The sequence below is a fragment of the Trachemys scripta genome, chromosome 11 (genome assembly GCF_013100865.1).
Source record: "Trachemys scripta elegans isolate TJP31775 chromosome 11, CAS_Tse_1.0, whole genome shotgun sequence".
Classification (NCBI taxonomy): Eukaryota; Metazoa; Chordata; order Testudines; family Emydidae; genus Trachemys; species Trachemys scripta.
This window is the reverse complement of record NC_048308.1, coordinates 57967020-57993033: the sequence shown is the minus strand read 5'-3', so window position 1 is coordinate 57993033 and position 26014 is coordinate 57967020. Positions and strand designations below refer to the sequence as shown.

At 38.8% G+C, this 26014-nt stretch overlaps 1 protein-coding gene across 11 annotated transcripts in view; it reads right to left on the bottom strand.

The window, feature by feature from the left end:
* ABI2 (abl interactor 2) overlaps nt 1-26014 on the bottom strand; it is a 99413-nt gene that overhangs the window by 30476 nt on the left and 42923 nt on the right. For 6 of the 11 annotated variants that reach the window (XM_034785152.1, XM_034785149.1, XM_034785148.1 and 3 more), the window contains exons 2-5: nt 25836-26003; nt 14761-14937; nt 9912-9929; nt 2268-2365 (exon numbers count right to left, since the gene is read on the bottom strand). In XM_034785152.1, the coding sequence (XP_034641043.1) occupies nt 2268-2365; nt 9912-9929; nt 14761-14937; nt 25836-26003 (461 nt within the window). The remainder of the gene's footprint in view (nt 1-2267; nt 2366-9911; nt 9930-14760; nt 14938-25835; nt 26004-26014) is intronic. The other 5 variants (XM_034785153.1, XM_034785150.1, XM_034785157.1 and 2 more) reach the window with 1 other exon arrangement.

The window sequence follows — 26014 nt, the reverse complement described above, 5'->3', positions numbered from 1 at the left end:
ACCTCTAATGACATCTCAGTCTGGGACAGTTCCTCAGATTTGTCACCTAAAAAGAATGGCTCAAATTTGGGAATCTCCCTCACATCCTCAACCGTGAAGACCGATGCAAATAATTCATTTAGTTTCTCTACAGTGGCCTTATCGTCCTTGAGTGCTCCTTTAGCATCTCAATCGTTCAGTGGCCCCACTAGTTGTTTAGCAGGCTTCCTGCTTCCGATGTACTTAGAAATTTTTTTTTTATTCCTTTTGAGTCTTTGGCTAGCTGTTCTTCAAATTCTTTTTTGGCCTTCCTAATTATATTTTGATACTTCATTTGCCAGAGTTTATGCTCCTTTCTATTTTCCTCATTAGGATTTAACTTCCACTTTTTAAAGGGTGCCTTTTTGCCTCTCACTGCTTCTTTTACTTTGTGGTTTAGCCACGGTGGCTCTTTTTTGGTGCTCTCTGTTTTTTAATTTGGGGTATACATTTAAGTTGAACCTCTATTATGGTGTCTTTAAAAAGTTTCCATACAGCTTGCAGGGATTTCACTTTTGGTGCTGTACCTTTTAACTTCTGTTAAACCTAACCTCCTAATTTTTGTGTAGTCCCCCTTTCTGAAATTAAATGTTACAGTGTTGGGCTGCTGTGGTGTTTTCCCCACCACAGGGATGTTAAATTTTATTATATTATGGTCACTATTACCAAGCAGTCCAGCTATATTCACCTCTTGGGACCTGATCCTGTGCTCCACTTAGGACTAAACCAAGAATTGCCTCTCCTCTTGTGGATTCCAGGACTAGCTGCTCCAAGAAGCAGGCATTTAAGGTGTCAAGAAACTTAAGCTCTGCATCCCTTCCTGAGGTGATATGTACCCAGCCAATAAGGTGATAGTTGAAATCCCCCATTATTATTATTGAGTTTTTTATTTTAATAGCCTCTCTAATCTCCCTGAACATTTCACAGTCACTATCATCATCCTGGTCAAGTGGTCTGTATCCCTACTGCTATTTCCTTATTATTTAAGCATGGAATTACCATCCATAGAGATTCTACGGTACAGTTTGGTTCATTTAAGATTTTTACTTCATTTGATTCTACACTTTCTTTCACATATAGTGCCACCCCACCACCAGCACGACCAGTTCTGTCCTTCCAATATATTTTATACCCTGTTATTACTGTGTCCCACTGATTATCCTCATTCCACCAAGTTTCTGTGATGCCTATTATATCAATATACTCATTTAATACGAGGCACTCTAGTTCACCCACCTTATTATTTAGACTTCTAGCATTGCTATATAAGCACGTTAAAAACCTGTCACTTTTTAGCTGCCTGCCATTACATGATGTAACTGAATGGGACTTTTTTTCATTTGACTGTTTCTCATCAGAGCCTACCTGTATTTTATCTTCCATCCTCTCCTCATTAGGACATAGGGAATCTTCATTTACAGATCCTCCCCACTGAACAACATGCTCCTCTCACCTGTCGGCTTTCCCCCAGACCTTAGTTTAAAAACTGCTCTACGACCTTTTTATTTGAAGCGCCAGCAATCTGGTTCCATTTTGGTTTAGGTGGAGCCCATCCTTCCTGTATAGGCTCCCCCTTTCCCAAAAGTTTTCCCAGTTTCTAATAAATTTAAACTCCTCCTCCCTACACCATCGTCTCATCCACACATTTAGACCCCACAGTTCTGCCTATTTAATTGGCCCTGTGCGTGGAACCGGAAGCATTTCAGAGAATGCTACCATGAACACATCAATGCAGTAACTAGAAGGGCTGCTGTTCCTCAGGACATAATTCATAAGGACTCTATCAGGTGAAGCAAATGTAGAATTCAGGTTCATAGCTCGACTGGAAAGTACATTTTACCGTTCACAGCATATATGCCCAACCTGTGGCACAGTATGTCAGTTTAGATATTACATTAGCTACTGCAGATAGACGGTACATCCTGTCAGAAAAAACACACCACTAATTCTATCCACCACCGATAATACAAGCCAAAAGAAATCAAAGAAAGGCTTCCTGAATAAAACTTCTAATGACCTTCATTATCTACAGGCAGCAACACATCACCTACAATTCAAGATGTGGTCAGTACAAAGGATGGTGGTAAAACTTCTCCAAGTCTCACAGCCCATCTTTAGATGGTGGGCAAGAATACGGAAGATGTTTAAAATTTCTGCCATGGTAGAAATGTAGGTGTTCAGATGTTTACGAATATCTCTTCCCCATCTACTCTCTACGAAAATATTAAGTCTACAGTAATTGTACTCACCCAATAGTTCCTTTTCCTGACATTGGTGGGCTGGGTGGTTTCTGGGTAGGTGGAGTAGTACGAGGCAGCCCACCCATCTTCATATTCTGTGTACTAACCTGCATGAAAGAACGGAGAAAAAAAAACAGCCTTTACTATACTCAGACTTTAGGCAATAAGATAGCAAGATTCCTTGAAAATTCATTCTATAGTACTAAAGAGGCAGGGGAAGGTTTAAACTGAAAAAAACTGAGAGGCCATGCATTTCATATGCAACTTCTACTCTGCTAGAGGTCAACAGTTGCACTCAAAGGACTCTTCGTTATGTGGGGTTTGCAAAGATTTGTATACAGAAACTGCATTTGCCTTTAGGCCATCACATGAATATTAAATCTCTGCTGATGTTGATCTGTATTTAATCCAATTAAAAATCTCTTTTAGCAGGGCGACGAAGTAGTTTTTGTTTTTTTTTTTTGTTTTGTTTATTTGTTTAAGATAAAAGGCAGTTATTTCTGGTTGCACTGCTTAATGTTAATTGCCCCATATTTTTTGAGAATGGACTTTAAAAGAACTAGAGGATTAAGTAGGGTTACATACTAGGCCACAATACAGTAATTAATATAACTAAAGAGCAGCTAAACTTTAGTAAAGTTATTTTTATATTCAAGGTATGCTCCAGTAGAACTAATCTCTCTCATTTTAAGATTTAATATAAAATGCTTTAAACAAGAATGCTATATATTGTAATGTTTTCACATTAAGATACCAAAACTATTTAATGAACATAAACTACATACACAAAACATGCAGCCAAACTAAATTTATAACAGTCTAAGCTAAACTAAATCTCTAGTTTGTGGAATAGGAAAAAAGAAATCATGATTACTACTGATGTGATCTTTCCAGTTTTCTTCCTTAGAAAATAGTGAGATAATCAGAAACTACAAATTCAAGTTAATATTTCACTATTTAAGTCATCAGTATCAATGTTAACTGATCTCAGTGCTGATTGACAACATAATTACTACTTACATCATGAATTATAAACATCAAAACATTTTGTTTTTGATGTATTCACCAAGCCAATTAATAGCTCTCTCTGGCTGCATACAAAAGATAGATACAGCAGGTAGAGAATTTATACACATATATTTAGGGAGGATCTATAAAATATCTTTTTAATCTATGAGCCCTAAATCTATTCCCCATCATATAAATAATGTCAAATGATTGTGCTAAATTTGTGCTAATTTAGACTTTTAATTGTTTTTATGTTGGTTATTTCCCGTTATTAAATACTCTTTACACTCTCCTTTTTGGATACCCATGCCATGCTCTACTGCACACAGCTACAATGTATATCATTTCCAACATGTATTGTTTCCAAACAACATGACATATTTCCAGAAAGTAAGTCCCACTATTTATAGAAAAGGCTCCGTGATCTAGTTGTTAGTGATGTTTAGAAATATTCTGAGAGGCAAATTACACCCTTTTAATCGCTCCAAAAGCCAAGCAGTGTTTATTTGTGTTGCCGTTTAAATGACAGAGATTATTTAAGGATTAATATATAGCAATATCTTGACACACTGAAACTTGACTCCTATATAGAAGGTGAAAACAGAAGATGGAAATCTCAAAGCTATGCTGCTTTTAGCTTGCCAGGAAGGGAGGGAAAAAGTTTAGAGAAGCGACTATTGAGATTTTTAGAATTTTTGAGACAGTAAAAGTCTCAAATGTTCTGATTAGTTTTACAAACTTATCTTGCAAATAGTATCATAAAGTCCTTTAAGCCAACTTTAAGCAACATGAAAACTAAAGTTACTTTAAGTGAAGGGCTAGGTAAGCACTGAACTACATCAATTTGAGGGGGAGAGGGAAAGTGTATAATGAAAGGAAAGTGCATTTTATTCCATACACGGAACATGGAAAATACATCCCAAAAGCTGGTTGTTTTTTTTAAAGTTGCAGAATCTCCTTCATCTCCTTTCATCAAAACTTGTCGGTATCACCCACTTACCTGTCCGAGCTGTTTAAAACAAACATCCTATATTAATGTTAACTCCTAGGTCACTTCTTATGCAGAGGACGTCAATGGCGCATTAAGATCTACGAGTAGGATTTTCAAAAGTCTTCAGATGGGAACAGAGTTAGACCAGTGGGAGCACTTTCGAAAATTCCATTCTAGATATTTCAAACCTCCCATAAGTGTCTATCACTCGGGGACACAAACTGCATCATAACCACTACCTATAGGATTACACTTAAACTATATGATTAAATCTACTTTAACATACCCCTCAACGTTTAAAGAAGAAACTACATTACTGTTATTAGTAATACTACTACAATAGTAATCGGAACTGCAATAATGTATTCGGCTCCCATTATACTCGGAGTTGTACAAACAAACAGAGATTATAGTCCCAGCCCCAGAGAGTTGGAGTGGGAGTAGTTGGAGGATAAAGTAAAGTAAAGTGAACAGTGTAGCAGAAAATTGGAAGTCATGCTTGCCGTTTGCCTCACCAATGTGGAACTCTAGTGATTGCCAATATCTTTTACATACAAAGAAACAGCTTTAGAAAACGTAACTAAAAACAGTACAAGAATCTCTTTGTTAACTAGGAATTTAAACAGTGAAAAAGAAAGGAGATATTCTTTAAAAAGACTAAAATTAAAGGAGGGTAATGCATGATTAAATTTAGACTCCCCCATGTGATGACTTTGAAGCTGTAATGTTGAAAGAGAGCAAGTAATCAAAGTTTCACAGAGCTGTTTTACAAATCTGAAAGGGTTGACTGATTTAAGTTTAGCTATTGTCAGTTACACAGCTCTGTTTGAACAGTCTCCACTTTGACTTAAGGCCAAATAATCAAGAAAAGCAATGAGAAATATACAGCTATTTCAACAGTTCTGATTAACATTGACTGACTGCTAGAACAATACCATACAACATACAGAGAAAGCTTTCCAATTATCTTGGATGAGGAGAAATGGAGAGAGAGAGAGCGTTAGGATAAAGTAGGAAATTGCATCAGTAACTTTAGCTGAGATGCAAGTCAGTTCATCTCTAACCCCCCCAACCCAAGAAAGATGCAATTTTCAAGTCCCTCTTCACCGTCTATGTAAGGATTTCTAGTACCAGAAATAGAGGGGAAAATATTCATTCCCCCATTACTGGGAAAATGTTCACACATCTGCAGTTAGATCCACTTTGTATACCCTTTCTATGTGTGCACACACATGCATGTCATACACAGATATCTTCCTACACTAATCCCCAACTCTGGAAATTTAAAGGAGTGACCCTAAAGATTTTTTTTTTTTTTTTTAATAAGCAGCAAATGAATGGAACGTTACTCTTGCACTCACTGCCAGATTTTTAAGTTTGTCCAGTATACTTAATTTCTAGAATAACTCTGCTTGCTAAGAGGTTCTGATTTTATTTCCTAATTAAGTTCCTCCTAAAATGTAAGGTGTTCATGCGCCAAGTAATTGAAGAGCGGACCAAATTGTTGCACTCTTATTACCCCGTATAAAGAGGAGTTTAGGTTTCCCACCCAGACTATTTCAGGAATGAATAAATGGATGTAAGTACTGTCAGACTGTTCAGTGATGTATTAGGCTGTAACTCCCCACTCTCATTGCAAAAAAGGAAGCAACTTAATTCTTTCTATATTAGGCACTTGAAAAGATTTTGAAAAGTAGCATGCTGCATTGTCTTCTAGTGCCCCATGAACTACAATAACCACAAATACTTCTAAGGTGTTTGATTCCTGGATCTACTTGTGACTAAGAAAAAATGACAGGAGATACTGACGAGATAACTGAATCTAAGGCCTTGATTCAAGGACAGCATGGATTTAATTCATGGTCAGAACAAGTCTGGAGATCGTGCAACACTTATCACTAGAAACTGGTGGAAGGCAAGGTGAAGAACACACAAAACTGCAAATATTTAAAAGTGAACTGCACAGGAAATAAAATTACTTGCACATATTTGTTTTATGAAGTATAAAGGCAGCTCAAAAGGTGTGTTTTCAAAGGTTTTTCCCCCGTTTTTCTAATGCAAAATAAAAAAGGAGGGGCAGGAAACTCCTTTCATAAGTTCAGGCTGCCTTCTTTATGAATCACAAAAAAGAAAAAAAAATAGGTGAACACTCATTTTTTCCTTTGCAGGCCATCTTGAAAACAATCGCCAAGCCTACCAGCTCTTATTTTTTATCTCCCAAACCTCCCCAAAACCAGCTTTTTTCAATTTTTAACCATGCCTCCCTCTCACACCATAAGCTTTTTCAGCAGGAAAGAGCCTAGGAAAGCTCAACGAACAACTCCATGCTAGCTCCGTATCTTTTACAAAGCATCCAATTGTAAGACTTTTCAAGTGAAAGAATCCATCACATCCCAATGGTTAATTACCCTCACCCTTAAAAATCAGTTTTTCCGGTTATTCTATATTTCCAGGTGCTTTACCTCAGCTTCCTGCCACTAGATCTGGTTAGGTCTTTGCTAGATTAAAAGAGCTCTGTGCTATCAGAAATCTTCTCCCTGTAGTCTTCTAGACCATAATCAAGCCATCTCAATCTTCACTTTGATACGTGAAATAGATTGAGTCCTTCAGTCTCCCACTGCATGGCAGTGTAAATCTATTACGCAGCAACTGACTTATAGCTGATATGAAACTACTACAATTAGAGTGATTTTTTTTTTTTTTTTAACATGACAGCAGCCTTGAATGAACTGCAGAATTGCTCTGATTGAACTATTCAACCTTCAGGAACGATTTCATGGGTAAAAAAGTAGTCCCATGAACAAATATTTTATAGATACATAGATGTATTGTATAGTCTTACTAACACTTAATCACCAGACATGCTACGAGCCCCTGCATTTGCACAGGTGTATTGTGTATTCATTCACATGGCATGTTGGCAACTACTGTCTATAGATCTGAAGCATTAACAACAGGATCTACTTTAAACACCGTGACCCTTTAGCTGCAAATAACAGTGAACATGTCAATAGAGAACATTTCTTTAAATACAGAATACTCTTCAGGATCAGATCTCAAGTGGAGGCACTTTCCAGAGAAGAAGTCAGACCTAACCCACTGGGTGTGGAGGGGGCTCTGGACTGAGGAAGGGGCAAGGAGTTCGGGGGAGGGCTCCAGCAAGTGGTGTGGGCTCTGGGGTGGGGGTGGGGAGTGCAGGAGGGTACTCCAGGCTGGGACAGAGGAGTGGATGGGGAGATCCAGGCTGGGGCAGGAGCACGGGACGGGGTCAGGGGTTCAGGCTCCTGGTGGCACTTACCTCAAACAGCTCCCAGAAACAGCAGCATGTCCCCCCTCCAGCTCCTACGCGGCGACATGGCCAGGCAGCTCTGCGCTGCCCCATCCGCAGGCATCGCCCCTGCAGCTCCCAATGGCTGCGGTTCCCGGCCAATGGGAGCTGCGGGGGTGGCAGTTGAGACAGCGGTTGGGGCGGGGGCAGCGTCCTATGCACAGGAGCCGGAGGGGGGACATGCTGCTGCTTCCGGGAGCCACGGCACGCACAGAGTGGGGTAAGCCCCCAACCCCGCTCCCTGGTTGGAGCAGGGCAAGCCCCGGACCCCGCTCCCTGACGGGAGCTCGAGGGCCAGATTAAAATGTCCAAAGGGCCGGATGCAGCCCCAGCGCCACTTCCCGCAGCTCCCATTGGCCGGGAACGGCAAACCGCGGCCACAGGGAGCCGAGGGGCTCCATGCCTGCAAACGCTCCAGGTAAACAAAACGACAATGTATTAGATATTCAATTCAATGCTTCCATAGAGTTTAAAATCATCAAATTTTGGTGTAGATCCGTTTATAAGCCGACCCCTGCTCTTTGATGCGTCACTTTTTTACCAAAAATATTCGGCTTCTGAACGAGTATATGCGGTAAGTATTATATATGTGATCTCCTCAAAAATGGGTCACAACTGCAATTCAATTGTATTTATATGACTATGGAGGCCATTTTTCACTTGCAGCTTCAAGTCACATGTGCCAGTCTGTGCACCTAGGATTTTTAAGTGCAAATTAGATCAAATGACTATTTAAACCTGAAAGTGCAACATACAGCACAACTTTTTTTTTTTTTTTTTAAATAAAGAAAACCCCACAAATCCGGCAACAAAAGATTGTCTGACACACATTTCCTGATTGGCCTAATCAAACTTGAAATCAAGGATGTTCTTTGACAAGCAACTTTAAAATTCTAACTTGACCTACACTAGAATCATTCAAGTTCTATAGATAGAAGAATTTCTTACTCTGAAAGGCAGAAAAGAGGCTCTTACCATCACTGCAAAGGGGAAGAGAACCTGCCAGCTCTTATCTATAATGAAGTGAACATACAATACTTTTAGATCATTACTTCTGCATAACTTGGAGAAAGTAATGAAAACTTTGAGAATCTGCCAGCTGCTTTTCCAAATCACTCAAAGTTACCACACCAAGATTAGGATTTTTACAGAAACTCTCTTTGGGAAATTCAGTATTAAAAATGCATTACTACTGCATTACAAATGCTGTACTGTCAGTCTGGATACCTGGAAAGATACTGCAACAAATTAAGCAATCAATTTATAAGCATCTAGAAGATAAGGTAATAAGTAATAGCCTACATAGATTTCTCAAGAATAAATCATGCAAACCACCAATCTAATTTCCTCCTTTGATAGGGCTACTGTACTATGCCTAAGAGAGAGCTTCTCCTGTCGGTGTAATTAATCCACCTCTGCGAGAGGCAGTAGATATGTTAACATAGTGCTGTCTGCACTGGAGGTTAGGTTGGCATAACTGCATCACCCGGGGGTGTGGATTTTTCACACCCCTGAGCAACACAGTTATACCAAGGTAAGTTTGTAGTGTAGAGCTGGCCTTAGGCTCACCTGGGAGTACTCATAATGACAGTTTTCAGGATTGTGGCCTAAGTACATTAATGAGTTAACATAATACTGCTAAGTTAGTGACATACTAAAAGCAATCTGATATTTTTAAGAGTGGTTCAACATTTTGCATAGTGATATTACCAAGTCTGAGAAAATATCTGTAAAAGTTTGCCTTTATACATATAGTATTTTACATAAAGAGTAACTGACATTTATTTAAAGTAACTAATGTGTGATACTGCAACTTTAAAAAAAATGCAAAATTTAATATAAAAAATATTTTTGATTTTGCAACACAACCTTGGTGTCCCTTTATCGGAGTAATTTTACATTGAAATACTGGTCACAAAGTGAATCATAAATCACACCGTATATAGGATAAAAAGAGTATTACACAGGGGGAGGTTTAAATTCGGCTAATTACTCATTTATATGCCATTTATTCCTACTCAGTGTAAATATACTATTTCTCCCTTGTTAGGTGAAAACTAGCTCTACTAAAATGAGTCAACATTTCACAGTAAGCTTTTATAATTAACTGCAAATATTAGTTACATTAAATCCATCCATTTATATTGCAAAATGTCTATCCACACTGAAATCACACTGAGACTGAAGGTAGAATACATAAGGAGGGAGAAGGAATGGTTTATTCTTTTAAAAAATTATTATTAGTGACATGCTAATTTCAAATCTCTCCCCATGTGTAATAGTCTCTAAAGAATAAGAATGGAAATCCAGCCCTGGGGTTTCTTACCTTAAATCTAAGCAACCACTTAATGCATACATGGAGCAAATAAAAGAGGTAAGGGAAAAAAGCATTGAAAGGTTAGTTGGAACTTCAGGATATGAAGAGAAAGGAAATAAAGAAAAAGTTAAGCATTCAGCATCAACAAAATAATGTATCAATAGATCATAGAAAGAGTGGTTAAAGCAGAATGTGCCATGAACAAAAGATTTTCAAGATGAAACTTTTAATAGACACACTGATTAATCAAACAGCCTCCAGATAAGTCTTAAATTTAAGTAGGTAACTAAATAACCAACTACTCATGAGACAGCGCAGTCACTCAAGTTTTCCCAATGCTAATATTCCAAGGGTCAACATTTTCCCCACAGTGACAGTGTTGGGTTCTAAGTGGAATTAACTTTACAAGTGAATTTATACTAGGTGGCAAAAAGCATCCTCATTGATTATGAGAATTTGGATGAGAGTAAACTTTGTTTTACATGTACACCTCTACCCCGATATAACGCTGTCCTCAGGAGCCAAAAAAATCTTACTGTGTTATAGGTGAAACCGCATTATATTGAACTTGCTTTGATCCGCTGGAGTGCGCAGCTCCGCCCCCCCTGGAGCGCTGCTTTACCACATTATATCCGAATTCATGTTATATCAGGTCGCGTTATATCGGGGTAGAGGCGTATTACTATAATTCCAATTTGCTGAAGCAGAAGCACATTCATTCTGGAGTATTAACCTAATCTAAAAGTGTCCTGTCAGCCAGCCCTGTCATGTCAGCTAGCACTCGACCTGAAGTGATGAAAGATCTCCTAGCAAGGAGAACCCTGAATCTCAATTTTTTTGCACTCCAAAGGCTGAGTAAAATTGGGAGTTTAGGCACTAGCTTTTAAAGTTAAGTTTTATTTATGTCCTGCTGCCACAATGCCAGATAGTTTCACAAGCCCTAAATGTGTTCAGAAATACCAGTCCATTGGTTTGACTATTTATTTGGGTTTTTTTTTAGTTCTAAGTAATTTTTAAGAATGCTACATTTTCTTATACCCTATGTGATACTGGGAACACTGAACAGCTCGGAATCCCAACTGTTACTCATCTAGACATACCATATTTTGGGTCATCCATTGTTTAGTTCCCAAATAAACCCCACTATATTATATAGGTATAATACATTTTTCTGATTTACTGAAAATTTCCTCTAAATTACAAGGTCCACAGATCTAATGATCAATAGGCTCTCAGCTTCATGAAGCTACATAACCAGAACCAGACTTGTCAGTCACTGCCACGGAAGAGCATGGCAAGCTACTCTGAAGAGCTCACCAGTTGAGACAGTTTCCATGGCAAAGGTTAATATCCCCTGTGGTCTGAAACTTAATGAGATTATATGCACTACAGGAATATACTGTGAGTTCCTACTGTAGAGCATAATTTTGAGCTAATTTGAATGAACTGAACAGGATTTTTTATCCTACTGGGGTCAGATCTGAGGATCATGTAATTCAGAGGAAGGAAATTTTTAGCAAATTAGAATAAAATTTCCCTCTTCTCTTTCATCTACAAGGCCCATTGCTTCATTAACCAATGGGATTTTCATAGCATGGCTTCAGGGAGGGTTCAAACAGAACTAACTACATATAGGATTTTAAATTCCTTCTCCACTACTCAGACCACAGCATGAAACATTCTCTAACTGAAGGTACCATCCACTGATGCCTGAATGTCCAGTTTATACATTTTTGAAAAGGGATGAATGGATAACCCGGTGGCTGTGCTGCAGATCTCATAGCACATGTAGTTTCTTAGCTGGGTCAGCTGCTGCCACTCTCAGTGAGTGGACTTTGACCTCACTTGCTTGGAAAGAGACACTGACTTTTAGGCTTCATGGATTCACCATCTCAGCCATTTTGAAACAGTGGATTTTGATACTCTCTTTTCTTTATATATCAGACAGTAGAGAATCAATGGAGCACTGTGTGTGACAGAGGTAGATCTCAAAGGCTCTACCAAAATCCAATATATGCCACAACTTCTTTCTTGGGAGAGAATTTTTCACAGAGCCCCAAAAAAAAAAATCATACTCGCCACTTGTCATACTCCATATCATTGTGGAATATGTAGTATTATCCCTCAATAGATAAGGCTCTAAGCTCTGCCACCTTCTGGGGGAGTAATGGCTACCAGGATTGCCACTTTGATGGAGAGGAAATATATGGATGCCTTCCTGTTGGGCTCAATAAGATAAAGAGTCAAGATGTTAAGGACCAACTTTAGGTCCCATGGCAGTGCCCAATAAATCTTAGGAAGATGAACTAAAGATGTAGCTATAAGAAATCACTTAACATCCCAGCATAAAGATATCCTCATCCTGTCTGTATGCTGGATTGTGCAGCCACTGAACATTTTGAAGTTGAAACTGTAAAGCACTTGATCAGACACTGAACACCTTTTCTGCAGCTCATGAGAGTGAGGCTTAGATAGTCTGCACTGGGGCGAGTGGGGGGACCACCTTTGAAGAAAAATTGCTATACCAGAGTCAGGTCAATTATGCTAAATCCCAGGATTCAACACTCTTCCAACCCTTGTCCTCAACTGAGGCTGCTGGTGACTGAAAACTTCCTAGAGGAATAAAATTCTGCCCCTGGAGAGGAAGCGAATACCCTGGGACAGAGCTGGAGGGGATGTCCAATGGGTAGAGGCTAGGAACACATATTGAGGCACCTCCTGCACAAACTGGTATCAGGTGGCTGGGGAAACCCGTGGAGGGAGTCATGCTCAACATCTCCCGAGTTCCCATAGGAGCCCTTTTATGAGAAGGAGAAAAGGGGAGTATGGGGATGAGCTAGTTGGCTTGCATTACAGCACGAAACACAACTATAGAGGTAAGTTTATAGCCAAAATCTTTCCTTTAAATAATGTTTTTGCTCTGTAGCAGAGAGCCCAATAAACCTCCTTGCAGCTATGGAGGCAGAACAAACAAACCACACAGACACAAAAAATAGTGAACTCTTCAGTGTGAGGCGACTAGTTCTGTCTATAGAGTTGCATAAAGGATGAGAGCCCATTAGTTAACAGATCTGTGGACCTCATAGACAAAAGAGAAACTATTATTTCAAGTAGCAGTGCACACTGATGATCATTTGACAAACTACACAATGTTTACAGAGTTTCATGTCCTAAATAAAAATGCAGCACGATTTAGAGGTTCTTTGGAGCAAACTTTGCTTTTAAGCAACTGTCACAGGACCTGGTCACAGGGTCTGAAAATGTGATAATCCATTCATTTGGGCAGCTCTGATGTCAGATTCTTTCGCAAGAACATAGTTTATCATATCACTTTGGGCTTGATCTTGTTGCACTGAAGTTAACGGGATTTCTAATTACAATGGGTGTACAGCTGAGTCTAAATTAAATTGTGCTGTAGCAGAGATAAATAATTTTTCCTTAATCTGTCCTGGAAGAATCTCATTAAATCAAAGTTATCATAAAAAAGCACTTTTATGCTCCACATGTTAATATATTCATTGATTCACCATAAGGAATTCTGCTGATATGCACAAATTCTTTTATAGAAGCAGACAGCAGATTCTAATATGAGGCAGCTGATTTCTTAAAGAGCTTTCAAGATATGAAATATTTCTGCAAACGTGCTGAAAAACATCACTTTTTTTTACCGGATTATGTACACAAATTGAGTAGCAAACATTTCCAATGAAGAATAAGATATGACTTTGTCATAAAAACAATGTTCAAAAGCTTTTGAATAAAATATTGCTTTGTTGAAAATATCTTTAAAGAAGAACGCTTTGAATTTCAATTTTAAATTCAAAGCTGATTTGTTTACTTGCATTAGTCACTTAACTTTATAAAATGTAATTCAGACAGTGTAAAATAATGAAATTCATGTCAAGCACAAGAAATTTTGCAAAGCAATGTTATTGCACCACTACTTTGAAAGTTTTGTGGATTTGTTAATGTATGTGTTTTGGAAATGATACTGCTTCATGTTATTTACATTTCTTCTTTCAGAAAGTAATGTTGACAATCCTCTTTTAAATTCAAATGGTTTCCTAATAGCACAAAAATGATAAAGTCACATCTGCTAAGATTTTATTTACATTAGATGTGATTTTTTAAAATGCATGTCCAATTTGCATATGGCATTACTGTGTACACCAACCAGGTATCTGCAAAAAAGCAGGCAGTTCTGGATCTAGCCAAATTTGCAGTTAGTGCCTAATTAGCTTGTGCAGTTCTAGTAACTAAATGTAAACTCAGGCCCTAAAAATTGTACTGTTCATCCCAAATCTGTGTTTAAAAAAATTCCTAAAAAGGCATAACTGGCTGGCCCAAGTTTTTGTGGCAGTCTTCAGGTTCAGAAAACCCATTAGACATCATTCATGTTACAATTCCCTTCAACAACCACTAAAACTAAAGCACACTAAATGCCGCCTTTTACACAAATACCTCCTGCTAGTGAGCCACAGAGTAGCACTATTGGTATTACACCTGGGTCAACAAATGCATTTTGTGGCAGTAACTCAGGCAGGGAAGGGACAGAGGGTTAATAGCCTCTCATTATTCAGGTACCTCCTGACAACGGATTCAAAACAAGGGCAATGGCATTAGCCTCTATCAAGTAAGCAGGTTTATCCCTGCCCCAGAGGAGCTCCATGGTCATACGCATACCCAGAATCAGGGGTAAAATGGTCTGCAAGGTTAAACAGGACCAGGGGATTCCTCTGGACTAAACAAATTGAGAAAACCCATGCTGCAACGAGGAAGACAGGAATAAGTCACTATTCCAGGTCTTTACATTTTGAAACCATACAGTAATTTAAGAGTGTTTTATAACATCACCTACCTTCACTCCATGTCCAATATCATCTAGAATTGTGTAATCAATAGGTTTTCTAATGTAGCGAACTGGTCGCTCCAGGTTGGCTGGTGCAATGATTTTGTGGGTTCTTGAGGTGTTTTTGTTCGTAGTCAAAATGCCAATTTCTCTTCTAGCAACTTTCTCTTTATGGATGTCCACCGTCTGCAAAACATAATGCGTTTACCAATAGTGTTGAATATTAAGTGTACATTTGGTATTAAAAAATTGATTTGGCTCCCTGATTTTATGAATTGAAGTTATATACAGATATATCAGTATAAATATTTGCTGAGTAAGCGCTGCTTACACTCCTTTTGTTCAATCACTGTTAGAACTTACCACCTTCTGATTTCACTTGAACTCTTTACAATTAAGCAAAATCCCTCCTAATGTTTCCACTCTATTAGTAACTATTATTAATTCGGTTTCACTAATTTAACAAGTTCTGTACTTTGACAGCAATTTTAAATGTTAAATGAGTATCTATAATTTAATAGGTTTCAGAGTAGCAGCCGTGTTAGTCTGTATCCACAAAAAGAACAGAAGTACTTGTGGCACCTTAGAGACTAACAAATTTATTTGAGCATAAGCTTTCGTGGGCTACAGCCTACTTCATCGGATGCATGTAGTGGAAAATACAGTAGGAAGAAATATATATATATATATATATATACATACACACACACACACACACATAGAGAACATGAAACAATCAGCAGGAGAGAAAAAAATGGGCCATTACACAAAGTAAAACTATTTCTCGATGCTTATTTCCCCCACCCCACACACACACAGTTCCTCATATCTCCTTGTCAATTGCTGGAAATGGGCCATTTTCATTACCACTACAAACAGTTTTTTTTTTCTCTCCTGCTGATAAAAGCTCACCTTAACTGATCACTCTCCTTATAGTGTGTATAGCAACACCAACTGTTCCATGTTCTCTGTGCGTATATATATCTTCCTACTGTATTTTCCACTACATGCATCCGATGAAGTAGGCCCACGAAAGCTTATGCTCAAATAAATTTGTTAGTCTCTAAGGTGCTACAAGTACTCCTATAATTTAATATTCACCCTCCCAAACGTCTTTCACTCTGATGAGGCCCCAAAGGTCTTTTCCCAGTTTGTTTCCCCCAGTTTGTGTGTGTGTGTGTGTGTGTCTTGTAATACAAACCTCGGACATAATTAATTTGTTTTGTCAGACTGTGGAGTAGTTTCTCATTATGATAATTTATTCATTCATAATGGCAGTGGTATCAAAACGGATAATATTGTTCTTCTCCTTTGACACAGAGTTATGTTTAATACCAAACCTCCCCCAATTTCCTGCAGCTTTAATTGCTAATCTCTCTAGGTCACTTGATATGGTTTTCCTTAGCTTGCTGTTGGATCCAGTTTCAGTAAAATTGGTCACATTTGAAATTACACCAAAAGAACTTGCACAAAACAGAGCAATTGTGCAGGGTAAACAGAGGTATCTGATGGATTTTTATTTAACTGGTCAAAAAATCCTCTGGAAATCCTAAGGGTCTTGGCTTGGGACACAACAAGGAAAGAGCAACGTAACTTGAAGGCAGACTTACTTTCTTATTGCGAAAGAAACAGTTCTATGGACCACCGTTTCAAAGTCACAACAAGACAACAAAGCACTTGAAACCAACATTTTGGTCAAACCCATTGCTGACCTCAAATTTGGTCATTTCACATGAGGAAATTTATACTGTGAAGAAAGTTTCAGCTATGTGGGCTTATATAATCCTATCAAAATCACCCTCATTGCGATTTCTAGTTTCTTTTTGTTACCATTTTAAACATGAATTTAGTGTTTGTGAATGGTAACAGACTGACTTTACGCAGTCAAGAGGGAGAGAAGTCCTCTTTATACAAAGTCCTATGTGTAGCAAGAGATCTGTTCTTTGCATGTACACATTCTCATAGCAACAAAAATAACTTTAGTGCTTTACACTCCTGTTTACACTGCAGTCAACAAAAGTAAGAGCAGACGGGATTCTATTTCATCTTGTGCATCAGAACCATTTTTATTACTTTCCAGTCAATTACACTTATGCAAACTCTTTCAAGAAAATTGGGTGTCCCAACAGAGGCATTAGCTAAAGACAATGGACTGCCAATATGTAATAACCTTTATTACTGATGATTTGGCGAGATGAAAGAACTCAGTTTGACTCAGAATCTAAGCTGGGCTTGAAGGCATGGCAATTAGAATATCTTTTTCCTGGTAAACTGAACATATGTAATAAAGAAAATCATCACTGGCAACAGTAGGCATGGAACCCAAAAATGCCATTAATACAATGACTTTTCAGAGAAGATACACAAGTTTTCAATCAATTTTAGCAAGACTTTCTTCAGAGCTATAATTCTACTCCATGGGAGGGAAAATACTGAACCTACAAACAGAAAATCATTTGTCTGTCCATGCCAGAAGAAAGTCAGGACGTAATGGATGTGGTTTAATTAGGCTTCTATTTTATTCACTTAAAATATCGGAGAGTACCCAGCAACAAATTGTACAGTGCAAGAAGGAGTGGGGTCAGCTCCCTGCTGTTCCAGATGTAGGAGGCCCCAAACTTCCCTACTCAGCACCCTGAAGGGATGCTTTCCTTCAAATCCTTTTCCAATCCATTTGATCCAACAACCGTATCCCTTCTATATCAACTAGAAGTTTTAAAAGGAGTTAATTCTTACACAAAGTTAAATTGCACAGTATTCTTTCTTCCTCCATTTTAGGAGTAAAGAAAAAAATACCAGAGCATCTTATGAAGCTTAACTGATACACAAACACTGATCTAACAGTGAACTATGTTTCATTTCAGTCCTCAGTATTTTCTTCTGTTTGCATAGCAACCTAGCAGAAAGGAATCCTAGTCCATAACTAGGGAGCCTAAGCACTACGATAATACTAACACTAAGGCCTTGTTTGAAATGCTATCATGTAATTTGGACACTGTTAACCCATGATACATAACATTTTCCATGACATGTAACTACATTTTGCCAGGTATAGAATAGAGGCTTCAACTCCTTTGTTCAAAAATTAGCTATGTAAATATTCCAATACAGAAAGTCGCTAAAGTCACTCTTCTCCTCCCGCTCTACGTCAGAAAAAACTGAAGATTCTGCCCCGAATATCAGGACTGTGCAGGGTCCTAAAATTGAATGGAAAGTTTGTAGTTCATTGATTACCAATAAGATGGCTGATCAAGTATAAATTTAAAAATGAAACATTCCAGAACTTTGCGCTAGACTTCTCTGTATTAAGGGCGATTAAAATGTAAGCACTATCCTTTTTTCTGATGGGAGAAAGATTTTAAATTACTTGTTCTTACCTTGCTCAACCATAATCTTGGCCAGAGACTATTAACTTTTGTAAGAGATGCCATCTTGCCACTGCAGAAACTTGTTTCCATGAATTAAATAGTATCTTATTAAGAGTATAAACACATCGGTCTTCCTTGAGGAATACTCTATTAGCTGAGGCACTGCTATAGTTATCAAATAATGAAATACTCAAACTTATTAAAACAGAAAATGATCCAATGGAAATGGGCTTGGATGGCAACCCAAGACTGCATCTTTATCTCTTAAATATAACTACTGGATCTGACCGTGGCACTCACTTTGGTAAATATACAAAGAATTCTACCTGCAAAGATTTTGCAGACAGAGGTTTTTCAAGAAACTAATGTGCTTGGTTGGGAGACTATTGCAGATGTAATATCTTATTCTCTAAACCAACTATCTTGCAAGAACACTGAGGCAGTTGATTATATGAGAAACTGACAACTCAGATTAATCGGCAACCAAGGAAACAGAAATGCTATGATCCTCAATACACAGGTGACTACCATCACCACTGTCATAAATCCCTGAAGTAACAAGTACTGATAGTGTGTTTATTCAATAGTTTCAAGCTGACCTTATCATGAAAATATTTTCCTCAGAAAACCTCTGGAGTAAAAAAGATTCTATTTATTATCTTCATTTTAAAATGCATGGGCATAACAGGCTCCCCCCAGGGTGCCACCTGAAACTGAGGTACCACTGAGCCCTCTGACCTACCAGCCTGGGCTTCCCCTCACACTGTGCTGCTGTGCCAAGCTGCAGACCCACTCCCAGTCTTACACTTCCACCAGCATTCACCCAGGTAGGGACACACCCAGTTGCAGTTACAGGCAGGCTCTCTGACCAGCCCCTCAGGAGGGCTCACCAGGTAATGGATAAGCTTCTCCTAAGACCTACAGTTTCCCCTAATGACTCACTGCCCTGGATAGGCCCTTCCCCACCCACTATCTAGACAGAACGCATCTTGCCTAATGGGTGTCATCCATGTGTAACTACATCTGAAATACAGACACAGTCAATATTCATAATTTCAGCTACAAAAATGATACATGCATACAAATAGGATAATCATATTCAGCAAATCATAACTTTTCCAATGACAACTTAGAATTTGTCCCTAATCAGCAATTTCAGGCTACAGTCAACATTGTTTTGTGAACTTCTCCAAAGCTCTATTAACTTTGGGCCACTGCTTTCAATTGTCAGATGGTAAATATCTGGGCAGAATTTAGGAACAGTCACTATTAATCTTTTGATAAGCAATTAAAGATGACTCCGAGAAAATCAGAGTAGCTTCAGAAAACAGCATTTGCTAAAGAACACATTTGAGGCAGTTTAAGTACTGGTACATGTTCCAACCTATTCTTCCATCCGTAACTCTCTAGGCAAGTTTGAAATGCCAATATTCAATATGTAATTTGGCAAAATATTGTACCAGTCAATTCTGGAAAGGGGTTACACTAATAATGAGTGCATTAGATAATTTTTGAGCAGTCACCAATTTACTGCCATCTCTTACATTAGAAATATCTTCAAAATCCTGTAAGAGCAGTCTCTCAGATTAGTCAATCTTTTAGAAGGCCAATTTAATATTTGTTGACAAATTTCAGAAGTGAAATTGCAAAAGGAGTCCTGAATGCTTCCAAATTGGATTTCTGAAAAAACATAAGAATCCATACAATTCTAACTAGGACTTGCAACTATTCTCAGAGTATGTGGCTAGTTAGACTTTTAAAATTCACTTTTAAAAACTTGATTGGAGACAGAAATCACTAAGTTCAACAACACTGACAAATGTTTTTGGAAAGGAATGGATCTTAAATATTTTAAAAATACTTATTCGCCAGGAGTTAAACATTCAGAGCACTGGGCAGAAATCACGTCGCGTCAACACCCACCGCGGGCCTTCGCGATGCTTTGTTTTAATTAAACACTCGGATTCCCCTGGTCCGCACCAGTTCGAACTCCAAACTCTTGTCCCTTTAAAACTGGCTTGTTGCTTTAACATAGGAGTCCCTGTTTACGTTTGGCAAGTTCACAAACTTGACCAACTGATTTTTTAGAAGATAGTTGCCTAGACTCAAGATTTATATTTTAACTAATATCAGTTTAACAGCAGTCGTGATGGCATTGTTAAGATGCTGAAATTCATCCCATTCCATAAATTGGTAATACATGGTTCCAGTTCTGGAAAGTTATGCAATTGTGCTGGCACTTTTGGAGCTGTCTGTTTATTCCCATAGCTTGTGATAAGAGACAACTACCTGACAGTGGTTCCAATGCCGCGTGGGGTGCGGGGTTCCAATGGAGGCTACATTGGGCTGGCTCACACATGCTCTTGCAGCTTAGCTCGGTGCCATGGGAGCAGTGAATAGAAGCTCAAGACTGTGGGTTGCTGGGGGGGCCCTGCAGCTCTGTACACATCACAAGCCACCCATTGGGTATGGTGTTGGAGGAAGAGGGATATAAATGAGAAGGACAAGGGCAGAGATCAAGAATGAAGCAGTATTTTCAGTCTACCCCAGCCACCTGGATTAATCTCCGGCTCTGCAGTAGAAAACAATGAAAGGAACATTTACTTTGTGTGAGGTGCTCGGTTAGTGCTGTGCCCGTCCCAACTACTGCTACTTCTTGAGCTCTTTATGACAACACAACAGAAGTATCTTGATTTATGACATTACAGTTGACAGATGGAAATTTAAAAACTGGCCTTGTACCCAAAATTATTTGTTACAAAACCTTACAAAATCACCCCTTAAACCACTTTGGCAAGTTTTCAGGCTCCAATATTAGTTTCGAGAATTCAGAAGCCATCAGTGTTCTGTTTGTGAACTTAAACAACTAAAATAAATGTGGTATTTAGAAATATTTATAATTATAAATTGATGTTTATATAACAAATGTTTTTAGGGTTTAGGCTTTCTGCCTACTAGTAAACACTATACAAGTAAAAACCATGACCTAATTATGAGAAAGGGATGCTTTCCTGATTAGGGACCTATAACCTGAAATACTCAAATGACTTTGTCAACTTTAATCTCAGTGCTCAGATTAAGTTTGCAGGGTTGGCATTTAGAAAAAAAAAATAAGTTAACCGATCAAATTTGGCATTTAAATTAGTTGAACAAAATGAGCATGGATCTCCAGAATACCACTTTTTAAAATTAAGTGTCTTTTCAGAAGAGAACTGCACTTTAACAAACAAGCAATTTTGAAAAGTGTTCCTACTTAAAATGCCAGGTGGGCTTATTCTGCAAAATATTTATTTGGAGAGCACTTGTTTAATAAATTCCGGCTGACAGGACAGTCAAGATTCAGTTCTTCCTTGTTTAGAATTAAAGGGAGATTAGCTCATCCTTATCTCAGATTTTGTACTACAGACTGTTTTCCAAGCCTAAGGATCGTCTGAAGTGATCAAAATACTACTCTGAAGCATAGCCATGTATGAATTGAAGGAAGAGGTGGACCTGTGCCCATTCTGAAGCAGAGTGGATGAAGTAGATCAGCCTGAATTAAAATCCTTTGACTTTCTTGTACACATGAAGTATTCCAACTAGCACTAGAAACAGTACGACTGGCATCTTTACACTGGACGTGAAAAGTAATAAACACTGTAGAAGTCTTCTGCAACTGAGAATTTATATGTATTTTATTTAAGTCTTCCAAGAAGTTCATCCTGCAATAGGAGCTATAATCAAAGCTTCTGGACAAGAATTATCTCTTTATTATTTCATACAGATACCGTTTATGAAATGAAACCAAATTTGATTTTTAAAAACATATGAAATTTGAACTATATTTGAAAGACAATATTGTACCAATCATAGAATGGGATTAATTGGTCTTTCAACGCTGAAATTCAAGCATTGCATATATTAAGTGTGCCTTTCCAGAGAACTTTGTATAAATTAATTTAAAATAGTCCTGCACTGCAAATGATTACACACATGGCAGACAAATGAGAAATGACTGTGTCATTAATAGTTGGGGGTTGAGGGGGCTGTTCTTTTTGTTTTAAGAGATGGAACTACTGATATCCTTGCAGACTGACAGCAGCCCAGCACAGCTGCCAATGTCCCCAGTTAAACCTTCACTCTTATGGTATCACTGTTTCTCATGAAAGCACTGAAAATGTCCTTCACATGAAATGCTACAGTCTCAACAAAAGGAGCACATATTTAAAAAGACGCCAAAAACTCTGAAAAAACATATTTAGCTACGTTTTGTTATACAAATGCAGCACTGAAAATGTTGGCAGATATATTTCCGTTAGCCTTTATAGCCTTCCGTTAGGCACTGGTAATTTTGCACTTCTTTGTAATAATGAAGCATTTTGCATTTGTACCAGTGGCAACAAAATAAACTCACATTTCAATTAGTATAAATGTCATATATTCTCAGAAAGAAACAGACAATTGGAAATGTGATGGCATTCCTAAAAAAAGCTGCTTTGCATAAACTGCAGGACAAAAATATAACAAACTTTTCACATATGCAGCATACAAAACTGACCAGCCTGGACAAAATAATACTTTCCACTTCTATAATGCCTGCTGTATAAGGATCTCAAAGCTCTTCACAAATATTAAATAATATATTTATTTTTACAGATTTGGAAACTATCACAAATTAAGTGACTGGGTCAAGATCACAGGAAGCTTGTGATAGAAGAAATGGAACCCAGACTTTCCAGCTTTTAGCCTCTCTTTTAACCACAGGGCTTGCAAGATTTGTCACCTACTAGACCGAAGACTAAACCTGCTACGTGGGGTGAAAAATACCTGGCTGCCATACCCCTTGCAATGTAAAGCACTGTACTCTGCACACTCTTTAATGACAACATATCTAACTGCTTTCTGTTAAGTACATTTAAGAAAGTGGAACCTACTATGTCTCACCTTTGTTACTTTCTTTCCCTTCCTGGTTTCACTCCTCTCTTTCCTTTCCTATAATAGATGTCACATTTTCTCCTGTGCTGTCTTCAGTGTCAGCTTCCATTTTAACTTCTCTCCATCCAGCCCCTCTTCTCTCCTATCTATCTCTTTATCTCTACTTTGTTTCCTTGCTTCTCCCACTCTTCCCCCTGTCAAATAATCTTTCTATATACCACAGTAGCCTCTTTTAATTTGCATCAACCTCTCCTTCACCCAATCCCATCACATCCAGGACTGGAAATTTTACCAAACTCCTAATAGCCCGAGAACTATACCTATTAGTCAAAAATTGATACAAAATATAGTGCCCACCATTGTCCAGCAGAAATGCCTAGGTGAGAAGCCAACCACCTCCTCCCCCAGCTACTGGGAAAGCAAGGATGCTGGAATTCCTGCCAGGGTGCTGTCCCAACATCCTGCTCAATGGGTTTCATATCCTTTTCTATCAATCACAAGCCAGTAGGTCTCTGGTAAATCTGTAGCATGGACTCAACCATGGTGGCTGGAAGGAAGAAGCATTTTTGTCAGTTACACTGTAGCCCGTTGGTTCTGAATAGCAGCAGGATTTACTCAGCTGCCAACAAAGCTACAAGCAGTGGCAAGCTACTTGCAGATTTAAGACTTTGTTGGACAGAGGGGGAAAGTGATGCATGTTTGTGAGATAATCTTCATAAGCACAAGGGCTAAACACAAGATTTTTTAAAATAAAAGTTGAGAGCCTGTAGAAGTTTATGATACTCAAAAAGCTTCATGATCTAGTGGCTTTCTCAAGTCCTGCTTAACCACAAGGCCTATGTCACTTATGAGTCCAACTTTTCTTTCACATGTTTAGAAACCAGAAGAAACAGTTTATTTCATGTCATTTTAATTATATGCAAATATTAAAATGAAATACATAACTGATGTCATGATCAAGCAACATCTTACTTTGGCAACACTTCTGGAAAAGCAGGCAGGTCTTAAGATTCCTCTCCCCCACAGAACGTTATATGATCTTTCTATCAACTTGCAACATTAAGTGTTGACCTGAATTGCTTTTGTAAAGAACACTAAAATGCCAAACACATGTAGACTTGCAGGGGGCAAAGGGAAACCTGAAAGAGATGATACTATCAGGAACCTAGAGCTGTGCATGTTTCACAGGAAAATACTCTACTCTGAGTGCTTTTCAACATCAACTCCTGTACTTCATTTGGTAAATAAGTAAATAGATTTTTTTTCAAATACCTGGTTTTACATTTTACTTTATAGCTTAATTATATAAATTAATTATTTGAATTTACCATGTCCCATAATCAATGTCAAGAGAAAACTAAATTAAAACACAATAAGTTCAAAATGGACAACAGGAAATACTACTTTATTCATTAACAGGTAGAAACTACTGTTACAAACAGGAAGATTCAAAATAGAACAGAAAAAATAGCATCTGTATTTACACTAGCTAAATATAAATTATAGGGACTATCAAACCTCATGCTTCAGGGTATCTGTAAATTACCATATATACTCTATCATAAGCCGGTTCGTTCATAAGCCAACCCCCCACCCCCCCAAGATGGATAAGTAAAAATGGAAAAATTTTATGACCCATTCATAAAACGACCCTATAATTCAGGGGTCAGCAAACTTTGGCTCCCGGGCCATCAGGATAAGCCACTGGTGGGCCAAGATGGTTTGTTTACCTCAAGCATCCGCAGGCACGGAGGTAAACCTAAGTAAACAAAGTGTCCCGGCGCGCCAGCTGCTTACCCTGACGGCCCGGAATGCAACTGGTGGGGAAATGTTTTTTGGGGGGAGAAGCTGGGGGTCAGGGGAGTAACCTCTGTGACCACCCCCCACATGACCCCACCCCTAGCCGGGACTCCCACATTCTCCCCATCCCATCCCTTCCCACCTTATCTGGGGAAGGCCAGGGGAGGATGTCTCTGGCCTGGCTGGAGCTGTTCCAGCAGGCTGGGCAGCACGGCCGCAGCCTGCTCTGGCGGACCAGACTGGGAGGCGCAGCTGCAGCATGTTCCAGTGGGCTGGGCGGCACAGCTGCAGGGTGCTCCGGCGGGCCAGGCGGTGCGTCCACAGCCTGCTCTTGGGGGCGGGGCCGAGCGGCATGGCTGCAGCTGCTTCGGAGGCTGAAGGGAGAGCAGCGTGGCCAGAAGCGGAGAGACTGGCCCCGCCTCTTCCCTTCTGGCTCTGCTGGCTGGGCTGCCACTCCCTGCTCCCTCTGTTGGTGGGAGGGGCTGTGTCCCACCTCGCTCTCTTTATACCCATTCATAAGCCAACCCCCTTCTCTGATGCTTCCCTTTTTTACTAAAAAATTCGGCTTATGAACAAGTATATATGGTAATTACCAATTAGGGGCTGGAGAGATATGTCCCAAGGCACAGCATTATCCATTTTGCCAGATGCCTTATGGGATTGTTTGCCTTCATCTGAAATATGGACTAGACACCACTGACAGACAGCCACGTTTGGACAGTTCAATGATCCATCTAATACACTATTCTATATAAATTTCTTAAGATAATAAAAATTAAACAAAATGTATATGTAGTATAAAGGCAAAAAAAATCGGATAAACTACATTAATAAATTAATATAATAATAATCTAACATGTGAGTCAGGTGCAGTAGGATGCCCCACTGTTTTAATGCCAACTGTCTTTTCTTATCCACACCATGCAAAACCAAACCCTTGTTTTATCTCCTGTATGATTTCGGTAACACATACTGGATGATATAAGTAAAAAACTGTCTCACTTGTGAAATATGGTTGATTGAAGATTCCATGCGCCGAAGCTGGGATGCCTGGATATCCAGCATTTGGAGAACATTGTTGGCCAAAGTGTTGATCAGATAAGCTACACTTGCTAAGGACTGGGTTGTGTAGGCTTTGGTTTCTTCTAAAGCTCGCTGTTTATCTGCTGACTAAAAGCAGA